The 27,116-nt window shown below is 40.4% G+C and overlaps 1 protein-coding gene across 2 annotated transcripts in view; it reads left to right on the top strand.

The window, feature by feature from the left end:
• plcl1 (phospholipase C like 1) overlaps positions 1–27,116 on the top strand; it is a 320,055-nt gene that overhangs the window by 210,277 nt on the left and 82,662 nt on the right. For both annotated transcript variants that reach the window (XM_063051927.1, XM_063051928.1), the window contains exon 3: positions 22,653–25,124. In XM_063051927.1, the coding sequence (XP_062907997.1) occupies positions 22,653–25,124 (2,472 nt within the window). The remainder of the gene's footprint in view (positions 1–22,652; positions 25,125–27,116) is intronic.

The raw sequence follows: 27,116 nt of genomic DNA, 5'->3' as shown, positions 1-27,116 counted from the left end.
CACTGTCCTTAAACATCTAGAGACAAGGAATGCTAATGTGAGAATGCTGTTCTTGGACTACAGTTCAGCATTCAACACTATAGTTCCATCCAGCCTCGACATGAAACTCAGAGACCTCGGCCTTGACCCTGCCCCTTGTGCAGCTGGATCCTGGACTTCCTGTCAGATCCCCTCCTTTACTCCCTGTACACCCATGACTGTGTTGCCGCCCACAGATCTAATCTGCTAATTATATCTGCCAACAACATTACATTGATTGGCCTTATCTCAAACAATAACGAGGTGGCCTACAAGGAAGAAGTCTTCTCTCTGACACAGTGGTGTCAAGAAATCAACCTCTCCCTCAATGTTGCATAAACAAAGGAGCCGGTTGTGGATTACAGGAGGAATGGAGATGGGTTAACCCGTATTGACATCAATGGATCTGGGGTTGAGAGGGTAAACAGCTTTAAGTTCTTCGTCATCCACATCACCGAGGACTCCACGTGGTCTGTACACACCAGCTGTGTGATGAAAAAGGCGCAACAGCGCCTCTTTTGCCTCAAATGATTGAGGAAGTTTGGTATGGGCCCCCAAATCCTAAGAACTTTCTACAGAGGCACAATTGAGAACATCCTGACTGACTGAGTTAGTCCTGACGAAGGGTCTTGACCTGAAACGTTGACTGTACCTCTTCCTAGAGATGCTGCCTGGCCTGCTGCGTTCACCAGCAACTTTGATGTGTGACTGCGTCAGTGCCTGGTATGGGAACTGTACCTCCCTTAATCGCAAGACTCTGCAGAGAGTGGTACGGACAGCCCAGCACATCTGTAGTTGTGAACTTCCCATGATTCAGGACATTTACAAGGACAAGTGTGTAAAAAGGGCCCGTAGGACATTGGGGACCCAAGTCACCCCAACCACAATCTATTCCAGCTGCTATCATCCAGGAAACTATACCACAGCATAAAAGCCGGGACTAACCGGCTCTGGGACAGCTTCATCCACCAGGCCATCAGACTGATTAACTTGCGCTGATTTGAATGTACTGTTATGTTGCATTGACTGTTCAATTTATTATAAATTACAATGATTGCACAATGCACATTTAGATGGAGATGTAACAAACATTTTTACTCATGTATCTGAAGGATGTAAGAAATAAAGTCAGTTCAATTCAAATTCATCAATTCTATCATCGAAATCATTGACAGACAACGGAAGCGGTCCCAACACAGACCGCTGCTGAACATCACTAGTCACTGGCAGTCAATCAGAAAAGGCTCCCTTTATTCCCACCCTTTGCCCCCTGCCAATCAGCCAATGCTCTATCCATGCTACTACCTTTCCTGTAATACTATAGGCACTCATCTTGTGCGGCCGCTTGTCAAAGACATTCTGAAAATCCAAGTATGCAACATTCACTGATTCTGCTTTTACTATCCTGCTTATTATTTCCTCAAAGAATTCTAACAGATTTGTCGGGCAAGATTTTCCCTTAAGGAAACCACGCTGACTTTGGCCTATTTATCATATGCCTGCAAGTACCCCAAAACCCCATCCTTCAAGCTCGACTCCAATTTCTGCTGCAGGCACAGTCTGCATTGATCCTAAAGCAATTTAGATAGCAAGGTGATGCTGTCTTTGACTTTAAGAACAAAGTAAATATTTGTGTTTGTTCGCTGTACAAACCAATAAAAGATTAAAAAGCAAGAAAAAGCACTAAATGTTCTCTATGCTATAATGAACTAATTGGAGAATTACAGTGTTGAAGTAGCTGATACTTACCTTTGCGGTTGTCTCAAAATATAATGTATCTGAGGCTATTGTCTTTTAGCTTATCAGCCTAGGTGCATTGCCGTGTTAATTGATTGCTTATCCAGCCAATAATGCTATTTATTAAAAGGATGAAGGAATACATCTTATACTTAATGTAATTAAGGAAAATTAAGGAAAACTATTTGTATTAGGGTGATTTTTTTTAAAACTCCCATTTACCTACAAGGGCACTAAGGTTGATGTCTTGACAGTTCTACTAACAATATAATCAACCTCATCATATGTTGAATATTTACAGTATTTGTGTTACTCCATTATTTTATGTTCTACATTCAATAAACAGTTATGTTTATATATTACAAACAAGAGAAAATCTGCAGATGCTGGAAATCTAAGCAACACACACAAAATGCTGGAGGAACTCAGCAGGCCAGGCAGCATCTATGGAAAAAAGTACAATTGACATCTCGGGCCAAGACCCTTCGGCGAACTTTGGTAATGCCCACCCCTTGTCCCCACCCTCTCCTTCAGCATTCCCCATCCCTTTTTCTCCCCTTATCTTATTTCCTTGTCTGCCCATCACCTCCCTTTGGTGCTTCTCCTGCCTTTTCTCTCTTCCAAGGCCTTCAGTTCTCTCCTGTCAGACTCCCCCTTCTTCAGCCCTGTATTTCTTTCACCAATCAACTTCCCAGTTCTTAAATTCACAGATTCTGAAGCTATTCATTGAAGCTGCAAATCATAGAGTTGCATAGAATAGAACGGGCCCTTTGGCCCAACTGCTTCTGCTAGAAGATTTTTATATTTGATGATATCTATAGGGTTTGGGAGCCATAGAAATTACAGTGTGTTTTGATAGATAAATGTATCAGTCTCCCTGTAATGTATTAATAGCCAATATTAAAGCCAAGAGTTTCCAAAATTATTCCTGAAAAAAATGAGTAATTTCATCATATGTACAGTTACAAAGAATGATATCATATACTTAAAAATTAAAGTAAATGAATGTTGAACCAATGTCCTTGGCCAAAGCATTTTGAGTTGTGTACAAAGTTTATATTGTACATATGAATACCAAATGACAATAAAAGCAACATTTTTTTCAAAACAATTAGCTGTAATTGGAGGCCTTGTATAAAGAAATTTTGCAAAGTATTTCATATAATTTTATTGGCTAGGTTGGCATAAATAATTCTCCTATATTTTGTTATTGTACCATAGTGATGAATGCATAATAGAATCTGGCTCACTGAAAGAGAAGCTAGATTGAATGATAGAATCATTACTGAAGACCGCATGATAAGTCTTTAGTTGTATAGGTGGCAAATCTTTTTAGGGTTTAACTTGTATAGTTTATTTTATCAACAGTTTTCCTGTGTGGCTCAAAAATCTTCCTCAGAATTATTGTCAAATACAGGGAGACTTCCGGTAGCGCTCATGGAGTGAAGTCGCGTTCTTGACTCGCTCCATTACCTCTGAGTTTTTTTACTCTATGGTCAGCTATACTTTAATTAACCATTAAGGCATCAATTTTTACAATACTTTGAATTAAACTGAATTCTCTGACAATTGGAGGATACTTAGATCTGCTATGTCTAAGAACGGGAAAAACGGCAAGGATGGTAAACCTTCGGCTAAACCGAAAGCTACGGATCTCCCCCCGACTGAATCACCGGTGACTTTGAAAGCGATAGCGGAGTTAATTCAGAGGGAAATTTCAACCTCTGTTAGGGAGATGATTCGTACGGAAATTGCAGGCTTTGTTAAAGACCTGATTCATGCGGAAATCTCAATTAATTTCCAGAAAATTGCCGATTTAATTGATAAGATGCAAACATGTATTGCGGAACATCAGTCGGCTATATCTGATCTTCAAAAATTCGCGCAACAAAGTGAGCTTAAGATGGGGAAAATCGAAGAAACAATTAATGTAATGAAGAAGAAACTTGACTTTTTGACTTTTAAAAACTCTGACTTGGAATCTAGAATGCGACGGCAGAATTTACGAATGATCGGCGTGAGAGAAGCCGTTGAAGCTAACAACCCCATGAAATATTTCTCTCAACTTTTAAAAGATGCATTCCCTACTGTATTTCCTGACCAACCACCGCTACTGGATCGTGTTCACAGAATCCCATCATACTCGTCTAGGTCAGATAGACCTAGGCATGTTATTTTACGTTTTCATTACTTTCAAGACAAGGAGAGACTGTTTCGATTCGCTCGATCTAAAGGTTTCATTGATTTTTCGGATCTTAAGTTCCGATTCGTGGAAGATTTCAGTAAACCAATCTGGGACCAACGGGTCCGTTACAGATCCGTGATGTCGGAATTCTATAAGATGGATTTAAGACCAGCACTGCTGTACCCTGCACGTCTAAGGATTCGCATGTTAGATGGAGAATTATTGTCAAATACAACGGAAAAAGCATAACATTTCAAATCTGCTCTAAATTCAATTATGAAGATCATTTGCTGAGTGAAAATAATCCATTCTGTTGTGGTCATTATTTAGTTTATTCTGAAAAACACTGCTGTTAATCACCTATTTGTACTAAAATGCCCGATGACAGACCCCTAGGCCTGAGTCGATGTAGTAGTAGTAGTGTACTAAATGACAATGTCTTTATCTGTTTGATATTTGTGTTCAGCACCATGCAGAGAATTTTATAAATGGTCTTTTCCAGTTGTATCTGAGATCTTTGAATGGAACAAATTTCAGAAAAGTAAGTCATACCAAGATGATCATACATGGGGCAATGTAAAGGACAAATAATGATCAGTTACCAATACTTTGCATTCAGAAATGAATTGTATGAAGTGCAATATCACAAATTTCTTGAAGAAAAAGAATAACACATCAAAAACAATCACATGATAAAAGAAATTAAAGATGCTCAAAGTAATACTGTTACAGTTATCATGGGGATATAAACGTATACATCGATTAAGCCAATAAAATTAGCCAGTGTAGAGAATGATCTTTTGGAAAATGAAATGGATTACATTTCTTTAATGTAAAAAGACAACAGGAAAAGTGACTCATCATAGATTAGAAGAACAACTGAAGATAATATTAAATCTAAGGTTGGATAGGTTTCTAGATGATAAAGAAATGAAAGGAAATTAGGATTCAGAGGAAAATGCTATTGAAGTAGAAGATCAACCATGGTCTAGTTGATTGGTGAAGCAGCTTTGAGAGGCCCAAGGACCAATTGCTGCTCCAATTTCCTGTGTATCCATATGAAGCAGCTAAATCTGTAAGCTTGGCTCCTTGTTGGAAACAACAAGATGATTATGCACTTAGTGCCATGCCATTTCTGCATAAGGAAGTTCCCCCTCCCCCAAGTTGCCCCGACCCTTTTGCAAATGACTATATTTTTATGTTAATAGGAATAGTTTATTTCTCTTAATTTTGTCTAGACACTTTATGATGATCCGCATCTATATTAAATTGCCTTTCAATTCTTTGAATAAAATCCCAGCTTCTTCAATCAACTGGTTCCTTATCCATAGAACAATGCTTATTCTACCAGGCTCTTAAAGACTTGTTATTTATTACTACAAAATGCAACAGTTTACCAGGGATTTTTTAGATGGGTTCTTTTTAACAACCTAGGCATCATTGTTTTTCAGTCTTTACTGTACTCGAATTAAATGGCTGGGCTCTCCTTTCAGAGAGCATTGAATAATCAAAAACATTGATCAACCTGGCATCAGGCATAGACCAGACTAGGTAATATTAGCAAATGTCCTCCTCCTCTTAAAAGCATTTGTGAATCAATGAGTTTTTAAAAAAACCTGGTAATTTGTTGTCAGCATTATTGACTGTTTTATTTCAAATTGCACAGCTATGATAGAGGAATTTAAACTCATACAGCAGCTCTGATTTACTAGTTCTGCAAATTAATAAGGAGCATTTTACTCACTTTGTATTTCTTCTTCCAAATTAGATTTTGAATCCATGTTGCTGCTGCCCTTTTCATTCTGTTGTCCTTCATCTTTGTTAATTAGCCTATGATGTGGAACTTTTTAAAAATGATTTTGGAAGTCAAACTACACCAAAGCATGTTCCTCATCAGCCTACTCTTGTGATTTCTCAGAAATTAAGTAAACATGATTTTTCTGAATTAATCCATGTTTCCTTTCTTTTATTAATCCAAACTTGTGTAAATGACTATGATTTTGTCATTGAACATCATTTCTAACAACCTACTCATCACTGAGTTTATTCCTTAGCTTTTTGAGTTTGTCTTTCCATCATTCATTAAGCAAGGCTGTGTTTCAAGAACAAGATGCTAAAGATGCTAGACAAATGGAATAAAAATAAGTGGTGGAAACATTCAACAGGTCAAACACATCTGTGAAAAGAGAAGCTGAATTAACATTTCCGATCAATAACATTTGGTCAGAATTGGGAAAAGGTAGCAATAAAATAAGTTTTAATTTGCAAAGTGGTGAAAGATAGAATGGAAAAATGGGAAATCATCTGATTGAGTGGAGATAATGAGACTTAATAAAATCAAGAAGGTAACAGAACCAACAACAATAAGTAAGGTAAAAGGAACGAATAGGAACATCAGCGGAATACAACTTTTTCCATGTTGTCTCCAAACTCGAGATGTTCCCTTTTGTTTTACACTTCTCTTATTGCTTTCTTTCCAATTTAAAACTTGTCTTATTTCTAACTCTACGTTTCTGATAATAGTCATTAACCTGCATTGTTAGTTCTTGTTTCTCAAGATGCTGCCTGTCTGGCTGAATACTTCCAGCATTTTTGATTTTTTTTCATTTTTCAAAGAGGCCTTTTTTCCCCTCGAAAGAGACTTTTTCCTAATAGGAAGCCCACTCCATATTGTCTCCATTTCATCCTAACTTAATGAACTTTGCCTCATCTTCTGTCAAGGCAACTTGCAGCTCCAAAAGCACATATTGGATTTAACAATTTCAGGTTAACTGGTTTGTGTCTGATGTGAAATCATCCACTTGCAACATTAACTCAGTTTTCTCTCTCCACAGATGTCTGGTCTACTGGACATTTTCAGCATCTTTTCTGTTTTAAATTTCCAACAGCTATTGGGTTCCACATCTTACAGCTCTTCATATCCTTTCCTTCTTCTGACTGCTTTTGTTTATCTATTATCTAGACAGCACCAAAGCAGCATGTCACTGGTACAACAATTGTTTACCCACAATCACTGATATTCTCTTTGTTATCTCCAACCTCCCTCTCTCTGCAAGTTAAAACGATTGTTTTCTTATTATTCCAGTTCTGATGAAATATCTTTGACCTGAAATATTAAACACAGTTTCTGTATTTCGTATGCTGCCTGCTGTTGATTATTTTCAGCTCTGTTTTTATTTTTAGTGTCTTCCTTGTATCATTCAGTTGCCTCATTCTCACTCAGGATTAACCTTTTTTAATATCCTTCCTGATATGAGCAAAGAACCACATGAACTAATAACACTGTGTCATTGTGATCACTGTCTACAAATTGATGTCTCCTCAAGGTTCACCTCACATTTAACAATTTTCACCCGGTAATATTCTTCTAAGACATTATGCTGTTCTTTTCCTACTTCGTACGGCCAGATTTGGGAACAGCTTCTTTCTAACTGTGATAAGACTGTGAATGGATCCTGACCCGGATCTGGGTCGTACCCTCCAAATATCCAGACCTGCCTCTCGTTTTTTTTGCACTACCTTACTTCCCATTTTTCTATTTTCTATTTATGATTTATAATTTAACTTTTTAATATTTACCGATTTGAACTATTTTAAATATTTTTAATATTTAATATTTGTAATCCAGGGAGTGTGAAGCGCAGAATCAAATATCGCTGTGATGATTGTATGTTCTAGTACCAATTGTTTGGTGATAATAAAGTGTAAAGTACTTTCTCTTATTTCCTTTATCATTTTACCAAGCCAAAGCATCATTTAAAGCAGTAATTGAAAAAAATCAAAAGATGTAAATCACAGGGACAGATAAAGTTATTTGTTTTATAGTTCACAGTAGTACATATTTAGTTTCATTTTGAACAACATTCTTCATAATTAATTTTAACTTCAAACCTATTTTGGATTTCAAATAATTGTTTCCTGCATCTTCTCTAGACGACTCCATTTGTATGCAGCACACAATACCTTGTTACTAAGGTTGTACTTGAAAGCTAGACAGCAGAAAATACACTGCAAAGATAATGCTTCTCAAATGATTTCTTCAAAAGTTTGCTGCCATTGATATTTACACAATTTTAAATGGTGTTTTATTTACGAGATGAATAAATCCACTGTTGTAAGGTGAAACTAGAATTTATTCGAAGTGCACAGTTAATTTTCATTGTGTGCTTAGGGTAATTTATTTCTTCGAGTTGATTTTTATATTTGGTGGATAGGATGATTTAACCTTGAAATTATGATAATCGCATTATTTTGCCAAACTTAGAAAATATAGGCACTTTGGCATTTGAAGAAAGCTGAATTCCTCTGTACACTTTGCGTCTGCATATTGGCCAATATCCAGGTTTGAACCATGAGATTTGTTTTCAGTATGTTGATATTCATTAACATTTCTTAACTGTTATTATGCTGAAACTATGAGACTAACTTTACATCTTCCATGTTAATTGCTAGCTAATCAACTAAGAATTTGTGAGTTAGAATGTCTAGGGTTCATACAGAGTTCTTTAAATAGCATCACTTATTGGGTTTTCAGTGGTTTATTTTAATCATATTGAAGAATCTGCAGATGTAACAAACTACTTACACAAATAAAATAACACTGCTGATTCATTGTTTTGTAATGAGACAGTGCTCTTAAACATATTTTGTGGTGCAAATGCTGGGGTGCAACTTGAGCTTCAGCCTCATTTAGATGAACTAAAAGGGATGCACAGAGTTCCTAGAAATGGCATTTGTTGGATTCAGATGTTGAGCCCCATAGTTGTTAAGCGCCATACTCAATAAAATAAGAGAAAAAGGAAGCTTGCACCAAAAGCTCACTGTTGAAGAAAAATAAACAGAATATAGAGTACACTGGATAAAAGTAAACATTACATTCGAAAAGGTAGAAAAACATAGCAATCTTGCCCAATAACAAACCGAGGAAGGGAATCGATCAAGTCTATGAGGGAAAAAAAGGTTAACCAGTGTGTACCAGCAGATGAGTTTGGTTCTTAATGAGTGATCTTGCATTAGTCTTCATGTAGAGTGATGATGCTGATGCTGAGGTTAAGAAGAAATGTAAAATATCAGATTAGATAAACCGACTGAAAGATGAATATTCAGATTTTACTATTTTGAAAGGGAATAAATCACGAGGATACAATTAAATTAGGGGGTTCCAATCATATTTATGCCAGGGGTCTGTGGACCCCAGGCTAGGAACTTTTGAATTAAAGTTAATAAAAGATGCAAGTAATTCTCTGATCATCAATTTTTGGGTCTCTCTGATTATAGGCATAGAAGTGGAGAACAGAGATGTGTTAATGTAGCAGCCTGTTTAAAAAGAGTGAAAGGGAGAGAACAGATAATTATAGGCCTGTCAGCTAATCTCCAATGGTAAGAAAATTATTGAAAAAAATGCTATACTGTGGCATTGCATTAATCACTATTGAAAGTCACAGATTAATCAGGAACAGTGAGTATGAATTGAAAGGAAGTGGTTTCTGACATCTTTGATTAAATGTCCTACATGACAGATTAGTCATGGGATCAAGTGATAAGTGGTAATTTAGATCCAAAATTGACATTGTGATGAGGAGCAGAGGATAGTTGTCAAAGGCATTATTGTGACTGGAAATCTGTTTCCAGTAGGGCAATGTTGAACTCAGTGCATGTTTCTTCCCTTTAGTGATGCATTTCAGTGATTTAGATTTAAATACAAGTGGCATGATTAAGGAGTTTGCAGATGATACAGAAAATGCCATGTATTTGGTGGTAAGGAACTTGCCAGATTGACAGACATTTGAATTTCAAGTGAGTAAAGTGGCAAGAGGAAAGAATGCAAAAGGTGATGTTCAAGCATGTTTGGATAAACCATGGTCTTATTAAATGGAACAGGCTTGAGGAACTGGTTGATTTCTCTCCTGTTCTTATTTGTTAACTTCTTGCAAAACAGATAATAACTAGGTAAAAAAAAAATGAGAGGTTATTAAGAAAAGTAAGAGATTCTGCAGATGCAGGAATTCCAAGCAACACAGAAAATGCTGAAGAAACTCAGCAGGTCAGGCAGCATCTATGGAAATGAATAAGCAGTTCAGTTTCAGGCCAAGACCCTTCTTCAGGACTAGAAAGGAAGGGAGAAGATGACGTAAAAGGTGGGGCAGGGGAAGAAGCCCAATCACAAGCAAGAGAAAATCTGCAGATGCTGGTAATCCAAGCAACACACACAAAATGCTGAAGGAACTCAGCAGGCCTAGCAGTATCTATGGAAAAGAGTACAGTTGATGTTTCAGGCCGAGGCCCTTCATCGGGACTGGAGAAAACAGATGAGGACTCAGGATAAGGTAGGGGGAGGGGAGGAAGAAACACAAGGTGATAGGTGAAACTGGGAGAGGGAGGGAGGGTTGAAGTAAAGAGCTGGGAAGTTGATTGGTTAAAGATAAAGGGCTGGAGAAGGGAGAATCTGATAGGAGATGACAAAAAGCTCTGGACCAAAGAAAAAGGGGGAGGATTGCTAGAGGGAAATGATAGGCAGGTAAGGAGGTAAGGTGAGAGGGAAAAAGGAATGGGGAATGGTGAAGGGGGGTAGGCATTACCAAAAGTTCGAGAAATAGATGTTGCTGCCAACAGTTTGGAGGCTACCCAGATGGAATATAAGGTGTTGCTCGTGAGTGTGGCCTCATTACGACAATAGAGGATGCCATAGACTGACATGTCAGAATTGGAATGGGGAGTGGAAGCAAAATGAATGGCCACTGGGAGATCCTGCTTTTTCTGGCAGATGGAGCGTAGGTGCACAGCACGCGGTCTCCCGACATACATGAGGCCACACTGGCAGCACTTGATACAGTAGATGACCTCAACAGTCTCATGGGTGAAGTGGAAGGACTGGTTAGGACCCTGAATGGTGGTGAGGGAGGAAGTGTAGGGCAGGTGTAGCACTTGTTCTACTTGCAAGGATAGGTGCCAGGATGGGGATCAGTGGCGAGGGATAAATGGACAAGGGAGTTGTGTAGGGAGTGATCCCTGTGGAACACAGAAAGTTGGGGGAGGGGGAGGGAAAGATGTGCTTGGTGGTGGGATCCTATCAGAGATGGCAGAAGTTACGGAGAATTATGTGCTGGATGCGGAGACTAGTGGGGTGGTAGATGAGGACAAGATAGAGACAGAGTGAATAGAGATAGGGGAGGGAGGTGTCAGAAATGGATCAGGTAAATTGGAGGGCAGGGTGGAAGTTGGAGGAAAAATTGTTGAAGTCGATGAGCTCCATGTGGGTGCAGGAAGTTGCACTGCATGAGTCCCAGCTACGCCTGCTTTTTTTAGTCAGCTACATGGAACAGCCTATGTTCCAAACCTACACTGGTATCATTCCCCAACATTTCCTAAGCTACATCGATAACTGCATTGGTGCTGCCTCCTGCACCCGCGTGGAGTTTGTCAACTTCATGTGAGATGTGGCAGTCTTGGGGAAACGTCCCTCTCCCGCAGAGTCGCATCTGCCAGAAGTGCATACGGCTGGGCGATCTGGAAGACCATATAAGGAATCTGGAGCAGCAGCTGGATGACCTTCGACTCATAAGGGAGAATGAGGCAGTCATAGATGAGAACTACAGGGAGGTAGTCACACCTAGGCTGTCAGAAGCAGGTCGTTGGGTGACAGTCAGAGGGGGGAAAGCGAAGGTGAGCAGACAGGTAGTGCACAGCACCCCTGTAGCCATTCCCCTGCATAATAAGTTTACCGTCCTGGATACTATTGGCGGGGACGACTGACCAGGTGTGAGCCACGGTGGCAGGGCCTCCGGCACTGAGTCTGACCCGGTGGTGCAGAAGGGTGGGACGGGGAAGAGGAGAGTTGTCATCATTGGAGACTCTATAGTCAGGGGAGCTGACAGGAGGTTTTGTGGACGTGAGAAGGACACCCGCATGGTTTGTTGTTGGGACCAACGACATAGGCAGGAAGAGGGATGAGGTCCTGAAGTGTGAGTTTCGGGAACTAGGCAGAAGACTGAAGAGCAGGACTTCAAGGTTTGCATTCTCAGGATTGCTGCCAGTGCTATGTGACAGTGATGGTAAGAATTGGAGGAGATGGCAGTTGAATGCGTGGCTGAGGAGTTGGTGCAGGGAGCAGGGTTTTAGATTTTTGGATCATTGGGATCTCTTCTGGAGAAGGTGGGACCTGTACAGATTGGATGGATTGCACCTGAACTCAAGGGGGAGCAATATCCTTGCAGGTAGGTTTGCTAGCATGGTTCGGGAGGGTTTAAACTAATTTTCAAGGGGGATGGGACCTAGAGCGATAGAGCAGTGAAAGAAGTGCATAGAGTAAAGCCAGATCTAACACAGAGGCTTTGAGGAAAGAGAAGCAGAATAAACAGTATTAAGACAGTAAGGTAGAAGGGCTGAAATGTGTGTACCTCAGTGCAAGAAGCATCAGGAACAGAGGTGATAAACTGAGAGCTTGGATACATACATGGAATTGTGATGTAGTGGCCATTACAGAGACTTGGCTGGCACCAGGGCAGGAATGGATTCTCAATATTCCTGGATTTCAGTGCTTTAAAAGGGATAGAGAGGGCGGAAAAAGGGAGGAGGGGTGGCATTACTGGTCAGGGATACTATTACAGCTACAGAAAGGGTGGGTAATGTAGCAGGATCCTCTTTTGAATCAATATGGGTGGAAGTCAGGAACAGGAAGGGAGCAGTTTCTCTATTGGGGGTATTCTATTGGCCCCCTGGTAGCAGCAGAGATACAGAGGAGCCAATTGGGAGGCAGATTTTGGAAAGGTGCAAAAATAACAGGGTTGTTATCATGGGTTACTTTGACTTCCCTAATATTGATTGGCACCTGATTAGTTCCAAGGGTTTAGATGGGGCAGAGTTTGTTAAGTGTGTCCAGGACTGATTCCTGTCACAGTATGTGGACTGGCCGACTAGGGGGAATGCTATACTAGATCTAGTACTAGGTAATGAACCGGGTCAGGTCACAGATCTCTCAGTGGGGGAGCATCTGGGGGACAGTGACCACCACTCCCTGGCCTTTAGCATTATCATAGAAAAGGATAGAATCAGAGAGGACAGGAAAATTTTTAATTGGGGAAGAGTAAATTATGAGGCTATAAGGCTAGAACTTGCAGGTGTGAATTGGGATGATGTTTTTGCAGGGAAATATACTATGGACATATGGTCGATGTTTAGAGATCTCTTGCAGGATGTTAGGGATAAATTTGGCCCAGTGAGGAAGATAAAGAATGGTAGGGTGAAGGAACCATGGGTGACAAGTGAGGTAGAAAATTTAGTCAGGTGGAAGAAGGCAGCATAAATGAGTTTTAGAAAGCAAGGATCAGATGGGTCTATTGAGGAATATAGGGAAGCAAGAAAGGAGCTTAAGAAGGGGCAGAGAAGAGCAAGAAGGGGGCATGAGAAGGCCTTGGCGAGTAGGGTAAAGGAAAACCCCAAGGCATTCTTCAATTATGTGAAGAAAAAAAGGATGACAGGAGTGAAGGTAGGACCGATTAGAGATAAAGATGGAGAGATGTGCCTGGAGGCTGTGGAAGTGAGTGAGGTCCTCAATGAATACTTCTCTTCGGTATTCACCAATGAGAGGGAACTTGATGATGGTGAGGACAATATGAGTGAGGTTGATGATCTGGAGCATGTTGATATTAAGGGAGAGGAGGTGCTGGAGTTGTTAAAATACATTAGGACGGATAAGTCCCCAGGACCTGACGGAATATTCCCCAGGCTGCTCCACGAGGCGAGAGAAGAGATTGCTGAGCCTCTGGCTAGGATCTTTATGTCCTCGTTGTCCACGGGAATGGTATCGGAGGATTGGAGGGAGGCGAATGTTGTCCCCTTGTTCAAAAAAGGTCATAGGGATAGCCTGGGTAATTATAGACCAGTGAGCCTTGCGTCTGTGGTGGGAAAGCTGTTGGAAAAGATTCTTGGAGGTAGGATCTATGGACATTTAGAGAATCATGGTCTGATCAGGGACAGTCAGCATGGCTTTGTGAAGGGCAGATCATGTCTAACAAGCCTGATAGAGTTCTTAGAGGAGGTGACCAAACATATAGATGAGGGTAGTGCAGTGGATGTGATCTATATGGATTTTAGTAAGGCATTTGACAAGGTTCCACATGATAGGCTTATTCAGAAAGTCAGAAGGCATGGGATCCAGGGAAGTTTGACCAGGTGGATTCAGAATTGGCTTGCCTACAGAAGGCAGAGGGTCGTGGTGGAGGGAGTACATTCAGATTGGAGGATTGTGACTAGTGGTGTCCTACAAGGATCTGTTCTGGGACCTCTACTTTTCATGATTTTTATTAACGACTTAGATGTTGTGGTTGAAGGGTTTGTTGGCAAGTTTGCAGACGACACAAAGGTTGGTGGTGTTGTAGATAGTGTAGAGGATTGTCAAAGATTGCAGAGAGACATTGCTAGGATGCAGAAGTTGGCTGAGAAGTGGCAGATGGAGTTCAACCCGGAGAAGTGTGAGGTGGTACACTTTGGAAGGACAAACTCCAAGGCAGAGTACAAAGTAAACGGCAGGATACTTGGTAGTGTGGAAGAGCAGAGGCATCTGGGGGTACATGTCCACAGATCCCTGAAAGTTGCCTCACAGGTGGATAGGGTAGTTAAGAAAGCTTATCGGGTGTTAGCTTTCATAAGTCGAGGGATAGAGTTTAAGAGTCGCGATGTAATGATGCAGCTCTATAAAACTCTGGTTAGGCCACACTTGGAGTACTGTGTTCAGTTCTGGTCGCCTCACTATAGGAAGGATGTGGACACATTGGAAAGGGTACAGAGGAGATTTACCAGGATGCTGCCTGGTTTAGAGAGTATGCATTATGATCAGAGATTAAGGGAGCTAGGGCTTTACTCTTTGGAGAGAAGGAGGATGAGAGGAGACATGATAGAGGTGTACAATATAATAGGAGGAATAGATAGAGTGGATAGCCAGTGCCTCTTCTTCAGGGCACTACTGCTCAACACATGCTTTAAGGTAAGGGGTGGGAAGTTCAAGGGGGATATTAGAGGAAGGTTTTTCACCAGAGAGTGGTTGGTGCGTGGAACGCACTGCCTGAGTCAGTGGTGGAGGCAGATACACTAGTCAAGTTTAAGAGACTACTAGACAGGTATATGGAGGAATTTAAGGTGGGGGCTTATATGGGAGGCAGGGTTTGAGTGTCGGCACAACATTGTGGGCCAAAGGGCCTGTACTGTGCTGTACTATTCTATGTTCTATGTTCATCACTTTGCCTCCAACTTCCACCCTGCCCTCAAATTTACCTGGTCCAGTTCCAACACACGTACTTCCCTTTTCTTGATCTCTGTCAATCTCTGGAGACAGCTTATCTACTGATGTCTATTATAAACCGACTGACTCTCACAGCTACCTGGACTATACCTCTTCTCACCCTATAACTTGTAAAACTGCCATTCACTCCTCTCAATTTCTCCATCTCCACCACATCTGCTCTCGGGATGAAGTTTTTCATTCCAGAACTAAGGAGATGTCCTTTTTCTTCAAAGAAAGGGGCTTTCGTTCTTCCACCATCAATGCCGATCTCAACTGCATCTCTTCTATTTCACGCATGTCTGCCCTCACCCCATCCTCCAAAGACCCCACCAGAGATAGTGTCAGCCTTGTCCCACCATCCCACCAGCCTCCACATCATCCAGCACGTAATTCTCCATAACTTCCACAATGTCTGACGGGATCCCAACACCAAGTACAACTGACCCCCCACCCCCCCACTTCCTGCTTTCTGTGGAGATTGCACCTATACAACTCACTTGTCCATTTGTCCCTCCCCACTGATCTCCCTCCTGGCACTTATCCGTGGAAGTGCTACACTTGCCCTTACATCTCCTCCCTCAGTACCATTCATTGCCCCAAACAGTCCTTCCAGGTGATGTGGCACTTCACCCGTGAGTCTGATGAGGTCATCTGCTGTATCCAGTGCTCCCAATGTGACCTCCTGTATATCGGTGAGATTGATGTAGATTGGCAGACCGCTTTGCCAAGCACCTACACTCCATCTGCCAGAAAAAGCAGGATCTCCCAGTGCCCACCTATTTTAATTCCACTTTCCATTCCCATTCTGACATAAAGCAGTGAAGGCTACCTCAGTAAATATATTTAAAAGAAGTTTGGATAGTAGGGGAATTAAGGGTTATGGGGAAAGGCAGGTAGGTGGAATCAAGTCCATGGCCAGATCAGCCATGGTCTTATTGAATGGTGGAACAGACTCAACGGGTCAGATGGCCTACTCCTGTTTCTATTTCTTATGTGCTTATGTCAGTCCATGGCCTCCTGTACTGTCGTGATGAAACCACACTGAGGTTGGAGCAGCAACACCTTATTTCATCTGGTTAGCCTCCAATCTGATGGCATGAACATCGATTTCTTGAACTTCCGTAATGGCCTCCCCCACCCCTTCACCATTTCCCATTTCCCTCTGTCACCTTATCTCCTTACATGCCCATCACCTCCCTCTGGTGCTCCTCCCCATTTTCTTTCTTCCAAGGCCTCTGTCCTCACCTATCAGATTTCCCCTTCTCCAGCCCTGCATCTCTTTCACCAATCGACTTCCCAGCTCTTTACTTCACCCCTGCCTCACCCTTCTGGTTTCACCTATCACCTTGTGTTTCTTCCTCTTCCCCACTCCCCAACTTCTTCCTCTGTCTTCTCATTTTTTTTCTTCAGTCCTGATGAAGGGTCTCAACACAAAATGTCAAGACTATACTTTTTTCCATTGATGCTACTTGGCCTTCTGAATTGCTCCAGCATTTTGTGTGTGTTGTTGGAAGGGGAAAAAAGATAGCCAGAAGGTGTTAGGCGAAGCTAAGTGAGTCGGAAACAAAGGGCTGGAGTAGAAGGAATCTGAGAGGAGAGAAGAATGGACCATGGGAGAAGGGAAAAGAAGGGGCACCAGGGGAGGTGATAGGCAGCTGAGAAGAACAGCTAAGAGGCCAGAATGGGGAATAGAAGAAGAAGGAAGGGGGAGGGCAATTTTTACTGGAAGAAAAAATTGTTGTTCATGCCATCTGGTTCGAGGATACTCAGATGGAATATGAGAGTGGCCTCATCATGGCAAAAGAGGAGGCTATGGACCAACATGTTGGAATGGGAGTGGGGATAGGAATTACAATTGTTGGCCACTTGGAAATTCTGTTCCTGGCTGATAAAGCTGAGGTGCTCGAGAAAGCAATCCACCAATTTACATTGGGTTTCACCAATATAGAGGAGGCTGGATCAGGAGCACCATAGATGATCCAATAGATTTGTACAGTAGATGACCCAATAGATTTGTAGGTGAAGTGTACCTCACCTGGAATGACTGCTTGGGGCCCTGAATGGAGGTAAGGGAGAAAGTAAATGGGCCGGTGTAGCATTTCTGTTGCATGCCGGGGTATGTGCCAGGAGGATGTTCAGTGGGGAGGGATGAATGGACAAGGGAATTATGGAGGGAGCAATCCCTATAGAAAGTGGAGAGTAGGGGAGAGGTCAGATGTGTTTGCTGGTAGAATCCTATTGAAGATTGTGGACAATGTGAAGTATGATGTGTCGAACGTGGAGACTCATAGGGTGGTAGATGGGGACAAGAGGAACTCTATCTCTGTCAAGCCGGCAGGAAGATGGGTGACCCCGGCTGTCTGGGTGACGGATGGAGGAGATGTGGGTGAAAGCAGCATCAAAGGCAAACACTGTTCTTTGAAGTAAGAGGATATCTCTGATGTCCTGGAAAGGAACATTTTATCCTGGGAACAGATATATGGAGTCGAAGGAAATGACAAAGTCAAGAGCAGTTTTAGAGGAGAAAGGATGGGAAAAGGTGTAGCCAAAATAGTTGTGGGAATTGGTAGGTTTAGAAAAGATAATTGGTAGACATTTTGTCTCTGGAGATAGTGACAGATCAAAAAAGGAGAGGGGGATGTCAGAAATAGACAAAATGAATATAAGGGGAGGGTGGAAGTTTGAGGCGAAGTATTTAGTAGGTGCACTTTTGGCAGCAATTACAGCCTTGAGTCTGTGTGGATAGGTCTCTATTAGTTTTGCACATCTGGACATTATAATTTTTCCCCATTTTTCTTTACAAAACTGCTCAAGCTCTATCAGATTGCATAGGGATCATGAGTGAGTAGCCCTCTCAAGTCTAGCTCAAAATTCTCAACTGGATTGAGGTCTGGACTCTGACTTGGCCACTTCCAGTGCATTAACGTTTTTGTTTTTAAACCATCCCTGTGTAGCTTTGGCTTTATGCTTGGGGTCATTGTCTTGCTGGAAAACAAATCTTCTCCCAAGTCACAGTTCTCTTGCAGACTGCATCAGGTTTTCCTCCAGAATTTCCCTGTATTTTGCTTACACCAAACATAGCATTTAGTCTGATGGCCAAAAAGCTCAATTTTGATTTCATCAGACCATAGAAATTTCTTCCAACTGACTTCAGTGTCTTCCATATGACTTCTGGCAAACTCTAGCCAAGATTTCATGTGAGTTTTTTTTCTAATGGTGGCTTTCTCTTTGCCACGCTGCCATAAAGCTGAGACTGAAGTACCCAGGCAACAGCTGAAAGCACAGTTTCTCCCATCTCAACCAATGAAGCCTGTAACTCCTCCAGAGATGTCATAGGTCTCTTGGTGACCTCCCTCACTAGTCCCCTTCTTGTACAGTCACTCAATTTTTGAGGACAGCCAATAGTGATGATTGATCAATTTATTCCAAGTGATACTCAGTGACTTGGAAATTTTCTGGTAACCCTCTCCTGACTTGTGCTTTTCAATAACCTTTTCACAGAGATGCTTGGAGTGTTCTTTTGTCTTCATGGTACAGTTTTTGCCAGGATACTGACTCACCTGCAGCTGGACCTTCCAGATACAAGTGTATTTTAACTGCAATCACTTGAAACACCTTGACTGCACACAGATGATCTCCATTTTAACTAATTATGTGACTTCTAAAACCAATTGGCTGCACCAGTGATGATTTGGTGTGTCATATTAAAGGAGTGAATAGTTAGGCAATCAATTATTTTGTGTTTTATATTTGTAATTAACTTAGATCACCTTGTAGAGATCTGTTTTCACTTTGACATGAAAATGTATTTTTCTGGTGATCAGTGTCAAAAAAAAGCCAAATTAAATGCACTGTGATTCAATGTTGTAAAACGATAAACCATGAAAATTTCTGGGGGGATGGTGGTGAACACTTTTTGTAGGCATTGTAATTCAAATGTAATCTGCTAAATATAACATACTAATTCTTTCAAAATACTGCAATGAAATCAGGGCTGGAAGAATGAAAATATCTTTTTTTTATCTGCTAAGTTTCTTCTATGGATATAGCTTGTACTAACAAAGTAGAGAAAAAATATATTAACTTCTGATATTCCTCCATTTAGTGTGGGAATTTCTAGGTGATCTGATTTGGTCCAGCAGTGATGAACTGTACTTGGAATAGTAGGGGCTTGTATTTATGTTCTGCTACTTATCCTTATTTAGCAAACTTAAGCAAGGCCTCTTTCAGGTTGCCATATAGTAATCTATCATTACAGAGGAAAATGGATGTGGTCCAGACACACAGGGTCATCTGGACTGACACAATCAATTTGTAGTAATGTAAACAAATACTTTAGTTTATGGAAAGCTTTTGACCTTCCGGTAGAGATTTAGTGGACCAGACCTTGTGCAGAATTCCCACACAACACTGAAATCTTGAACTTGTTGACCATTTCTTAGTTGCATTTTCCTGTCTGTACTCTGATGATGGACACCTCTTGGAGCCCACCATAAGGGCACAAATTTGTACAAATTTCACAGCTGGGAAATCTACCCCTTGAATCTGGGTTCAATAAATCAGGCAGCAGATATAAAAATCAGAAAAAACAGATGGACATCTGTAAGGACCCCAGTTATTTACTAATTTCCAGCAGGGAATAGTTTGCTCATCCTCCTGTATTAGTTTTACGGTTAGCGCATGCAATGAACTTGAATGCATTGGTAACAAATACTGGTTTGTCAATGTTGTTCACATCCTAAGATCAAAAAAATGCAGTCCAACATAGGTGGCAAGATGGTACCGGTGATCAACTGTGATACCTTGCAGACAGCTTGCTGGATACTTCTGAACTGCGATCATTTGCGGCCTGTAATTTCCCTTTTAAGAATGTATTTATTGGCCAACTGAATGATCTGGCAGTTCTACAATCTTTAAGGGATTCAGGGTGGATGAGATTCTGTGTTGATTCCTAATGGGAGAATACGAACTCATGGTCAGCTCCATTACTCACTTTGGGAACTTCAGGGACTCAGCAGTTCATGTTCCTTGCGTTTTTTTTTGTTTACTTTTTTTCCTATTTGCACGATTTGATTGGGGTGCTTCAGCAGTGACCTAACTCTGCAGCTGTGGCCTGTAGCGTGTGCTGAGGACTCACTTTTGGGGATCTCCAGTTAATGTTAGATATTTACTTGTTATTTTTTGCATAATTTGTTCTTTCTTTGCACATTGGGTGTTTGATGGTCTTGTGTAAAGTTTTCCTTTGAACGGGTTCTGTTGTGTTTCTTTGTTTGGTGGCTGCCTGCAAGAAAACAAATCTCAAGATTTTATACCATATTTATACTTTGGTAATAAATGTTCTTTGAACTTGGAACTTTGAATGACTGGCTTATGGCTTGACTTCTAGAAATTCTGACATATGAAAGAATTTACATAACTTTAGTAATTTCAAATGTCTGGAGGATGTATAAACAGCAAAACATGTTTCTTCTTTCCTTCCACTTTTAGTAATTGATACTTCTTATCATTCTTACGTGCTTTTTTAGAATACTGTAGAGGTGTGGTTTCTCATGTTAAATGTTTTTTTGTGTTTTTTCCAACTCATGGACCAAATTGAACTTCTGTAAAGATGGAATGCATTCATTACCCAGGGATGGCCTATACCCAACTACTCCTAAAACGACAGGAGAAAATGCTGGATACTCTGACATATGGGGGAAGCAAGGGAAGATACAATGGAGGTTCTGGAAGTAATCTTCTAATCCTTTCCAGATACAGGCTGTGGTTCATGGAGGAATGTAAATACAGTGGATTATGGTTCATTGGGACACATTGGAACCAGTATATTTTGGCCAGATTCAGGTGTTGTCCCAATTAGCTGAAGTTTCCTGGAAATAGTTAAAAGGTATATTAAAAAAAAATTACCATTTAACTGAGTAAGAAATTAGGTATTTAAATTAATTCAAGAACAAATTAGAACAGTACCAATTCTACTACAGTACACTAAAACTATGCACTAGTTCTGAAGAATTATCAATGGAGGAATTCATCCAGTGTACGCTGTTCTGTTCTTTTGACTGTAAATGAACAGTGCAAATAATGTACTGCCTTTATACAATGATTTTGACAACTGCATCCTCCAAATCTTCATTTTCATTGTAACATTCATGATAATAGCTGATTCATTCGAATTCTCCATAGTTCCTAACTTGCTGCAGTAGTGAAATTGTTTCATTTTCACTCCTGGCCATTTCTGGCATCTCCAAGCCTAAATGCTTGAAACCACAGTGAACAAAACAATTCTGAATTGTGTTACTGCTTATTTCTTGCCAACTATAAGTGACAAAAATCACTGCTTTTTGAACACAAGCACATGCAGCTGATGTAATTTAAAAACTGTTCACTCAAAGCACAAAGTCTAATGGCTACACAAGCGCATGTGACTAACACTAGTAGAAACTGTTTGGCAACAGTCTCCTGTCCTAATTAAGTGGCATAGTGCCCCAAATAAATGAAGGGAATCCTCGCTATATTCTGAATTAGGTTTTGTTCTTTATGAGTTGCCCTAAATAAGTGGCTGCTCCGATTGACTGATGGCCTAATTAACCAAAATTCACTGCATGGTACAATTGCCAATAAAAGTGGAAGGGGATAAAGTGAGTACCTACAGATCAGTCAGTCAAATTTTCATAATGGAAGATTCTGAATGTTAGTACTAACCATCTTTAGATTGAAATTATTTAAGTATGATCATTATGGATTTGTTAAAGACTAGGCTGGTTTTTGTTTGATAAGTTAATGGGGAGATTGACAGGGGTAGTGCCTTTGATGGAGTCTGTATGGATTTTAGAAGGCCTTTGACAAGATTCCACTTGCAAGGCTAATCAGAAAACACAGGGATCACCCTCATTTGGATCAAAAACACTCTCAGTTGCTGCTGTGCAGAACAAATAGATGGGCTCTTTTTTGGAGAACAAGAACTCTGGGGCATTAACGTCTAAAATGTAAGCTTATTCAAATAATCGATTAGCATATAAAATATATTTAAATATTGGGGGATATTTTCTTGGGAAACCTGGATGCCAGTAAATGTCAGTGATTCTGCATTTAATCAATCCCCATGATCTCAAGTAGGTGTAATCAATAGAGATCAGTGAATTACACTCCTTTCATTTGCCTTCCTATGCCTTGGAGTCTAGAAGTCCTGGTCTACATCTGGGGCTACTAATAGTTATTTTGTCATCTGAAAATTGAAAATATAGGTTGATAAATGGAGTTTGTACTGCATTATTGGAAGTGCTAATTTTTAAAACGTTTATCTTGGGCGGCGAGTATCAAATACTTTATGACCAGTGGAGAGGAAAAAGAATGGAAAACAAAATAATAGCCCATAGTTCAGTAATATAGAAATGTGATGATTGTTCTTATATTATTTGTTTTGTACTTGTTCTACAGGATTCCACAAGACAGAGACAGGAGCGGAAGAAAACTGTTTCATTCAGTAGTATGCCTTCCGAAAGAAAAATTAGCAGTGCCACTGACTGCATTAGCTTCATGCAGGCTGGCTGTGAGCTGAAGAAAGTGCGTTCAAATACTCGCATCTACAGTCGCTTCTTCACTTTAGATCTTGACCTTCTGGCTTTGCGTTGGGAACCATCCAAAAAGGACCCTGATAAGGCTAAACTTGATGTTTCTTTGTTTAAAGAAGTTAGAGTTGGAAAAAACACAGAGACTTTCAGAAGTTGTGCAGTTGTGGATCAGATTTGTGAAGACTGTTCCTTCTCATTAATATATGGGGATAATTATGAGTCATTGGACCTCGTAGCAAGTTCTGCAGATGTCGCTAACATCTGGGTGACAGGCTTACGGTATATTGCTTTACATGGTAAGGAAGCTCTGTATTTGATCGAAAATGACCAGAATACACCAAGGACTAAGTGGCTCCATTCTGTGTTTGATGAGGCTGATATAGATGGCAATGGAATTATGTTAGAAGACACTGCAGTGAAACTGATAAAGAATCTCAATCCAGGTTTGAAGGAGGCCAGAATCAGAATTAAATTTAGAGAGGTACAGAAACGTAAAGAAAAGCTAACTACAAGGGTAACAAAGGAGGAGTTTTCCGATGTCTACAGTGATTTGTGCACTAGGCCTGAAGTATATTTCTTACTTGTTCAAATATCCAGGAATAAAGAATACCTAGATGCCAAAGATTTAATGTTATTTTTAGAAACAGAACAAGGAATGATACACGCCACAAAGGAAATGTGTCTCGGTATTATAAAGAGATACGAACCTTCGCAACAAGGTCAGCTGCAGGGTTACCTTAGTATTGATGGTTTTACTCGATATCTGTTATCAGCAGAGTGCAGCATATTTGATCCAGAACACAATAAAGTCTGTCAGGATATGACTCAGCCATTGTCCCATTATTATATCAATGCATCTTACAACACCTATCTGAAAGAAAGCAATATTAAAGGTCCATCTGATGTGCATGGATATGTTAAGGCCTTGAAATTGGGCTGTAGAAGTATTGAGCTTGATGTGTATAATGGTCCAAATAATGAGCCAGTTGTCAGTAAACGCAACAATGTGACCTCACCAATCCCCTTCTGTAATGTAATTGAAGTGATTAATAAATATGCGTTTTTAACTTCTGAGTACCCTTTGATTGTATCCTTGCGAAATCACTGCACAGTAGAACAACAAAAAGTGATGGCTCAGAAAATGAAAAAGACCTTTGGAGAAAAATTATATACGGAGACCCCAAATTTAGCAGACGGCTACCTCCCTGCACCAGAAAACCTGAAGGGAAAAATTATCTTGAAGGGAAAAAAACTAGCACCAAACAATGATTTATCAGAAGGTGATGTGACAGATGAAGATGAAGAAGTACTAGTTTCCAGAAGGTTGACTGATACATTTTTTGTTGCTAAGCGTACAATTCGATTGTGTAGGGAACTCTCTGATCTGGTCACACTGTGTCAGACTGTGCGGTTCACAGATTTTCAGTATTCAATGAAGAACCAGAAATATTGGGAAATATGCAACTTCATTGAATCTGATGCAAGGATATTGGCAAATGAATTACCAGGAGACTTTGTGAACTACAATAAAAAGTTTCTGTCACGTGTTTTTCCTTCTCTCTTGGGTATAGAATCAAGCAATTTGAATCCACAAGAATTCTGGAATTGTGGCTGTCAGTTGGTGGCCATCAACTGCCAGATCCCAGGCCCAATGTTGGATCTTAATGTTGGCTGGTTTCGTCAGAACGGTTGCTGTGGTTACGTTTTACGGCCTGCAATCATGCGTGATGAGCTGTCCTATTTCAGTGCCAACACTGAGGGAGTGTTTCCAGGAGTCTCACCTCAGGTTCTACATATAAAAATAATCAGCGGTCAGAAATTTCCAAAGCCTAAAGGTTCTGGTACAAAAGGAGATGTCGTAGATCCATATGTTTTTGTGGAAATTCATGGAATTCCTGTGGATTGTGCAGAAATGAGAACCAGGACAATCCATCAAAATGGAGAGAACCCTATGTTTGATGAAAGCTTGGAGTTTGAAATTAATCTTCCTGAGCTTGCAATGGTTCGATTTGTTGCTTTAGACGATGACTACATTGGGGATGAATTTATTGGCCAGTACTCTATCCCATTTGAGTGTCTGCAGCCTGGATATCGACATGTTCCTCTATACACATTCACTGGGGAAGAAATTGAACTTGCTACGCTTTTTGTTCATGTTGCAATCACTGATCGACGAGGTGGAGGAAAGGCTCACAGACGTGGTCATTCAGTTAGAAAAGGGAAGAACACAATAAAATACACCATGTTAAGGACTACTGGGATTAAAATTATTGATGATACATTCAAAGTTGCAGGCCATCCATTACGAGAAGCTGCAGATATCAGAGAAACTGTGCAGGTAATAAATTATTGAAGATGAAATGAAATTATATAATATTTAGAATTACTTTTGGATCATATGCACTAAATATCTAATAATTTTTTTGAATTTGAGGACATAATTATTTTTGCTAAATGACAATTTATTTCCCCACCTTACTACCTCTTCTCTCCAATACTGACAACCCCAGAGTTACAGCCACTTGGATTACAGAAATTTATTCTTGAAGAATTCACAAATCACCACCCAAAATAAGCCAAGTAAATAAATATAGTTTTTTTCCAAGTTGTATTTCTTGACATACATTCAGAGGTGACAGATACTGAGGGGCCACTTTGAGACCAGTGACCATGGTCCTCTTTGTTTTAAAATAGTTATAGAAAAGGACAGAAGTGGTCCAAAGTTTTAAGTTTGAAATTGGGGCATGGTAAATTTTGATGGTATGACAGAGGCTTGCAATGGTTGATTTCAGTAGGCTGTTTGCAGATAAAGAGACAACAGGCAAGTTGGTGGAGTTTAAAGATGAGATAGTGAAAGCTCATGGTTTGCATGTTCCTGTTCTAGGGAAAGACTAGAAAGAGAATGGAACCCTGGATTTTGAGGAATATGGAGGCTGTGACCAGGAAATAGAATCAGGGATGGGTCAGGTATCGGCAGGGTATAGGGGATGCAGGAATGCAATCTAGAAGGAAATCAGGAGGGCAAAAGGAAGCTATGACAGAGAATTGGGAAAATCCTAAGAGATTTTATCAGCACATTAGGGAAAAGAGAAACTAGAAAAAGAATAGAGTCCCTCATAGCCAAAGGGGATATCTTTGAATGAGCTGCAGGAACGGGCAAGGACTTTTATGAATATTTCTCCCCTGCTTTTACCATAGAGAAACACATGAGGACTTCTGAACTAACAAAAATAGATGAGGATGTCTTGTGGATAGCCTGCATTACAGTATTTATCAAAATTGAATTTGTCATTTTGTCATATGCCCAAGTACATGTATGGACAGGTGAAAGGGGAAACTTATTTGCAGCTACATTACAGGCATATAGCATCATATAAGGAGCGTTCATAAGAAAAACATGTATTAACCAATACAGGAAGTGCTGGATGTCTTAAAAATTATGAAGGTAGACAACTCTCCAGTGCCTGACTTATATATATCTAAGAACACTGGGAGGCTAGAGAAGAATTTACAGGAGCTGTGGCAGAGATATTTGCATTATTGTTAACCAAGGGTGTGGTGCTGGTAGAGTAGATATGGTGCCTTTATTTAAGAAGGTTGGTAAAAAAAAAATCCTAGGAACAATAGACCAGTATGTTTGACATTGATGATACTTAAATTATTGGAGAGGATTCTGAGGGTTTAAATATACATACATTGGAGAGATAGGTTAATTAGGGTAGTTAACATGGCTTTGTGCATGATTTTATCATGTTTTACAACTTACGACTTGATTGAGTTTTTGATGATGTGAGCAAGGAAGCTGATGAGGACAGGGCAGTAGGCATGGTTTATGTGGGCTTAAATAAGGCTGCATGGTAGGGACTGTGCTGGAAGGTTAGATATCATGGAATCCAGAGAGCTGCCTAATTGGATGCACAATTGGCTTTTTGGTAGAAAGCAGATGATGATGGTGGAAGGTTGATTCTCAGACTGGTGGCCTGTGATAGCCGGTGTGACTCTGGGGTTGATGCTGAATCCATTGTTCTTTGTTTTCTAGTTCTACAATTTGGATCAGAATGTACTTGGCATGGTTAGTAATATGTGGTATAGTGACAATGAAGAAGGTTATCAAAGTTACGGTCTTGTGAGGTGTTGTAATTTGGAAAGCCGGATGCAGGTAGAATTTTCACAGTGAACAGTAGGTCCCTGGGGAATGCTGTAGAACAGAAAAACCTTGGAGTCGAAGTGCATGGTTTACTGAAAATGGAGTCATAGTTAGACAAGGTGGTGAAGAAAGCTTTTGACATGTTGGCTTTTTTGAGTTGACTATAAAAATTGGGAGGTCATG

Source organism: Mobula hypostoma, chromosome 6 (assembly GCF_963921235.1).
Source record: "Mobula hypostoma chromosome 6, sMobHyp1.1, whole genome shotgun sequence".
Classification (NCBI taxonomy): Eukaryota; Metazoa; Chordata; class Chondrichthyes; order Myliobatiformes; family Myliobatidae; genus Mobula; species Mobula hypostoma.
This window is presented reverse-complemented; position numbering and strand designations above follow the sequence as displayed.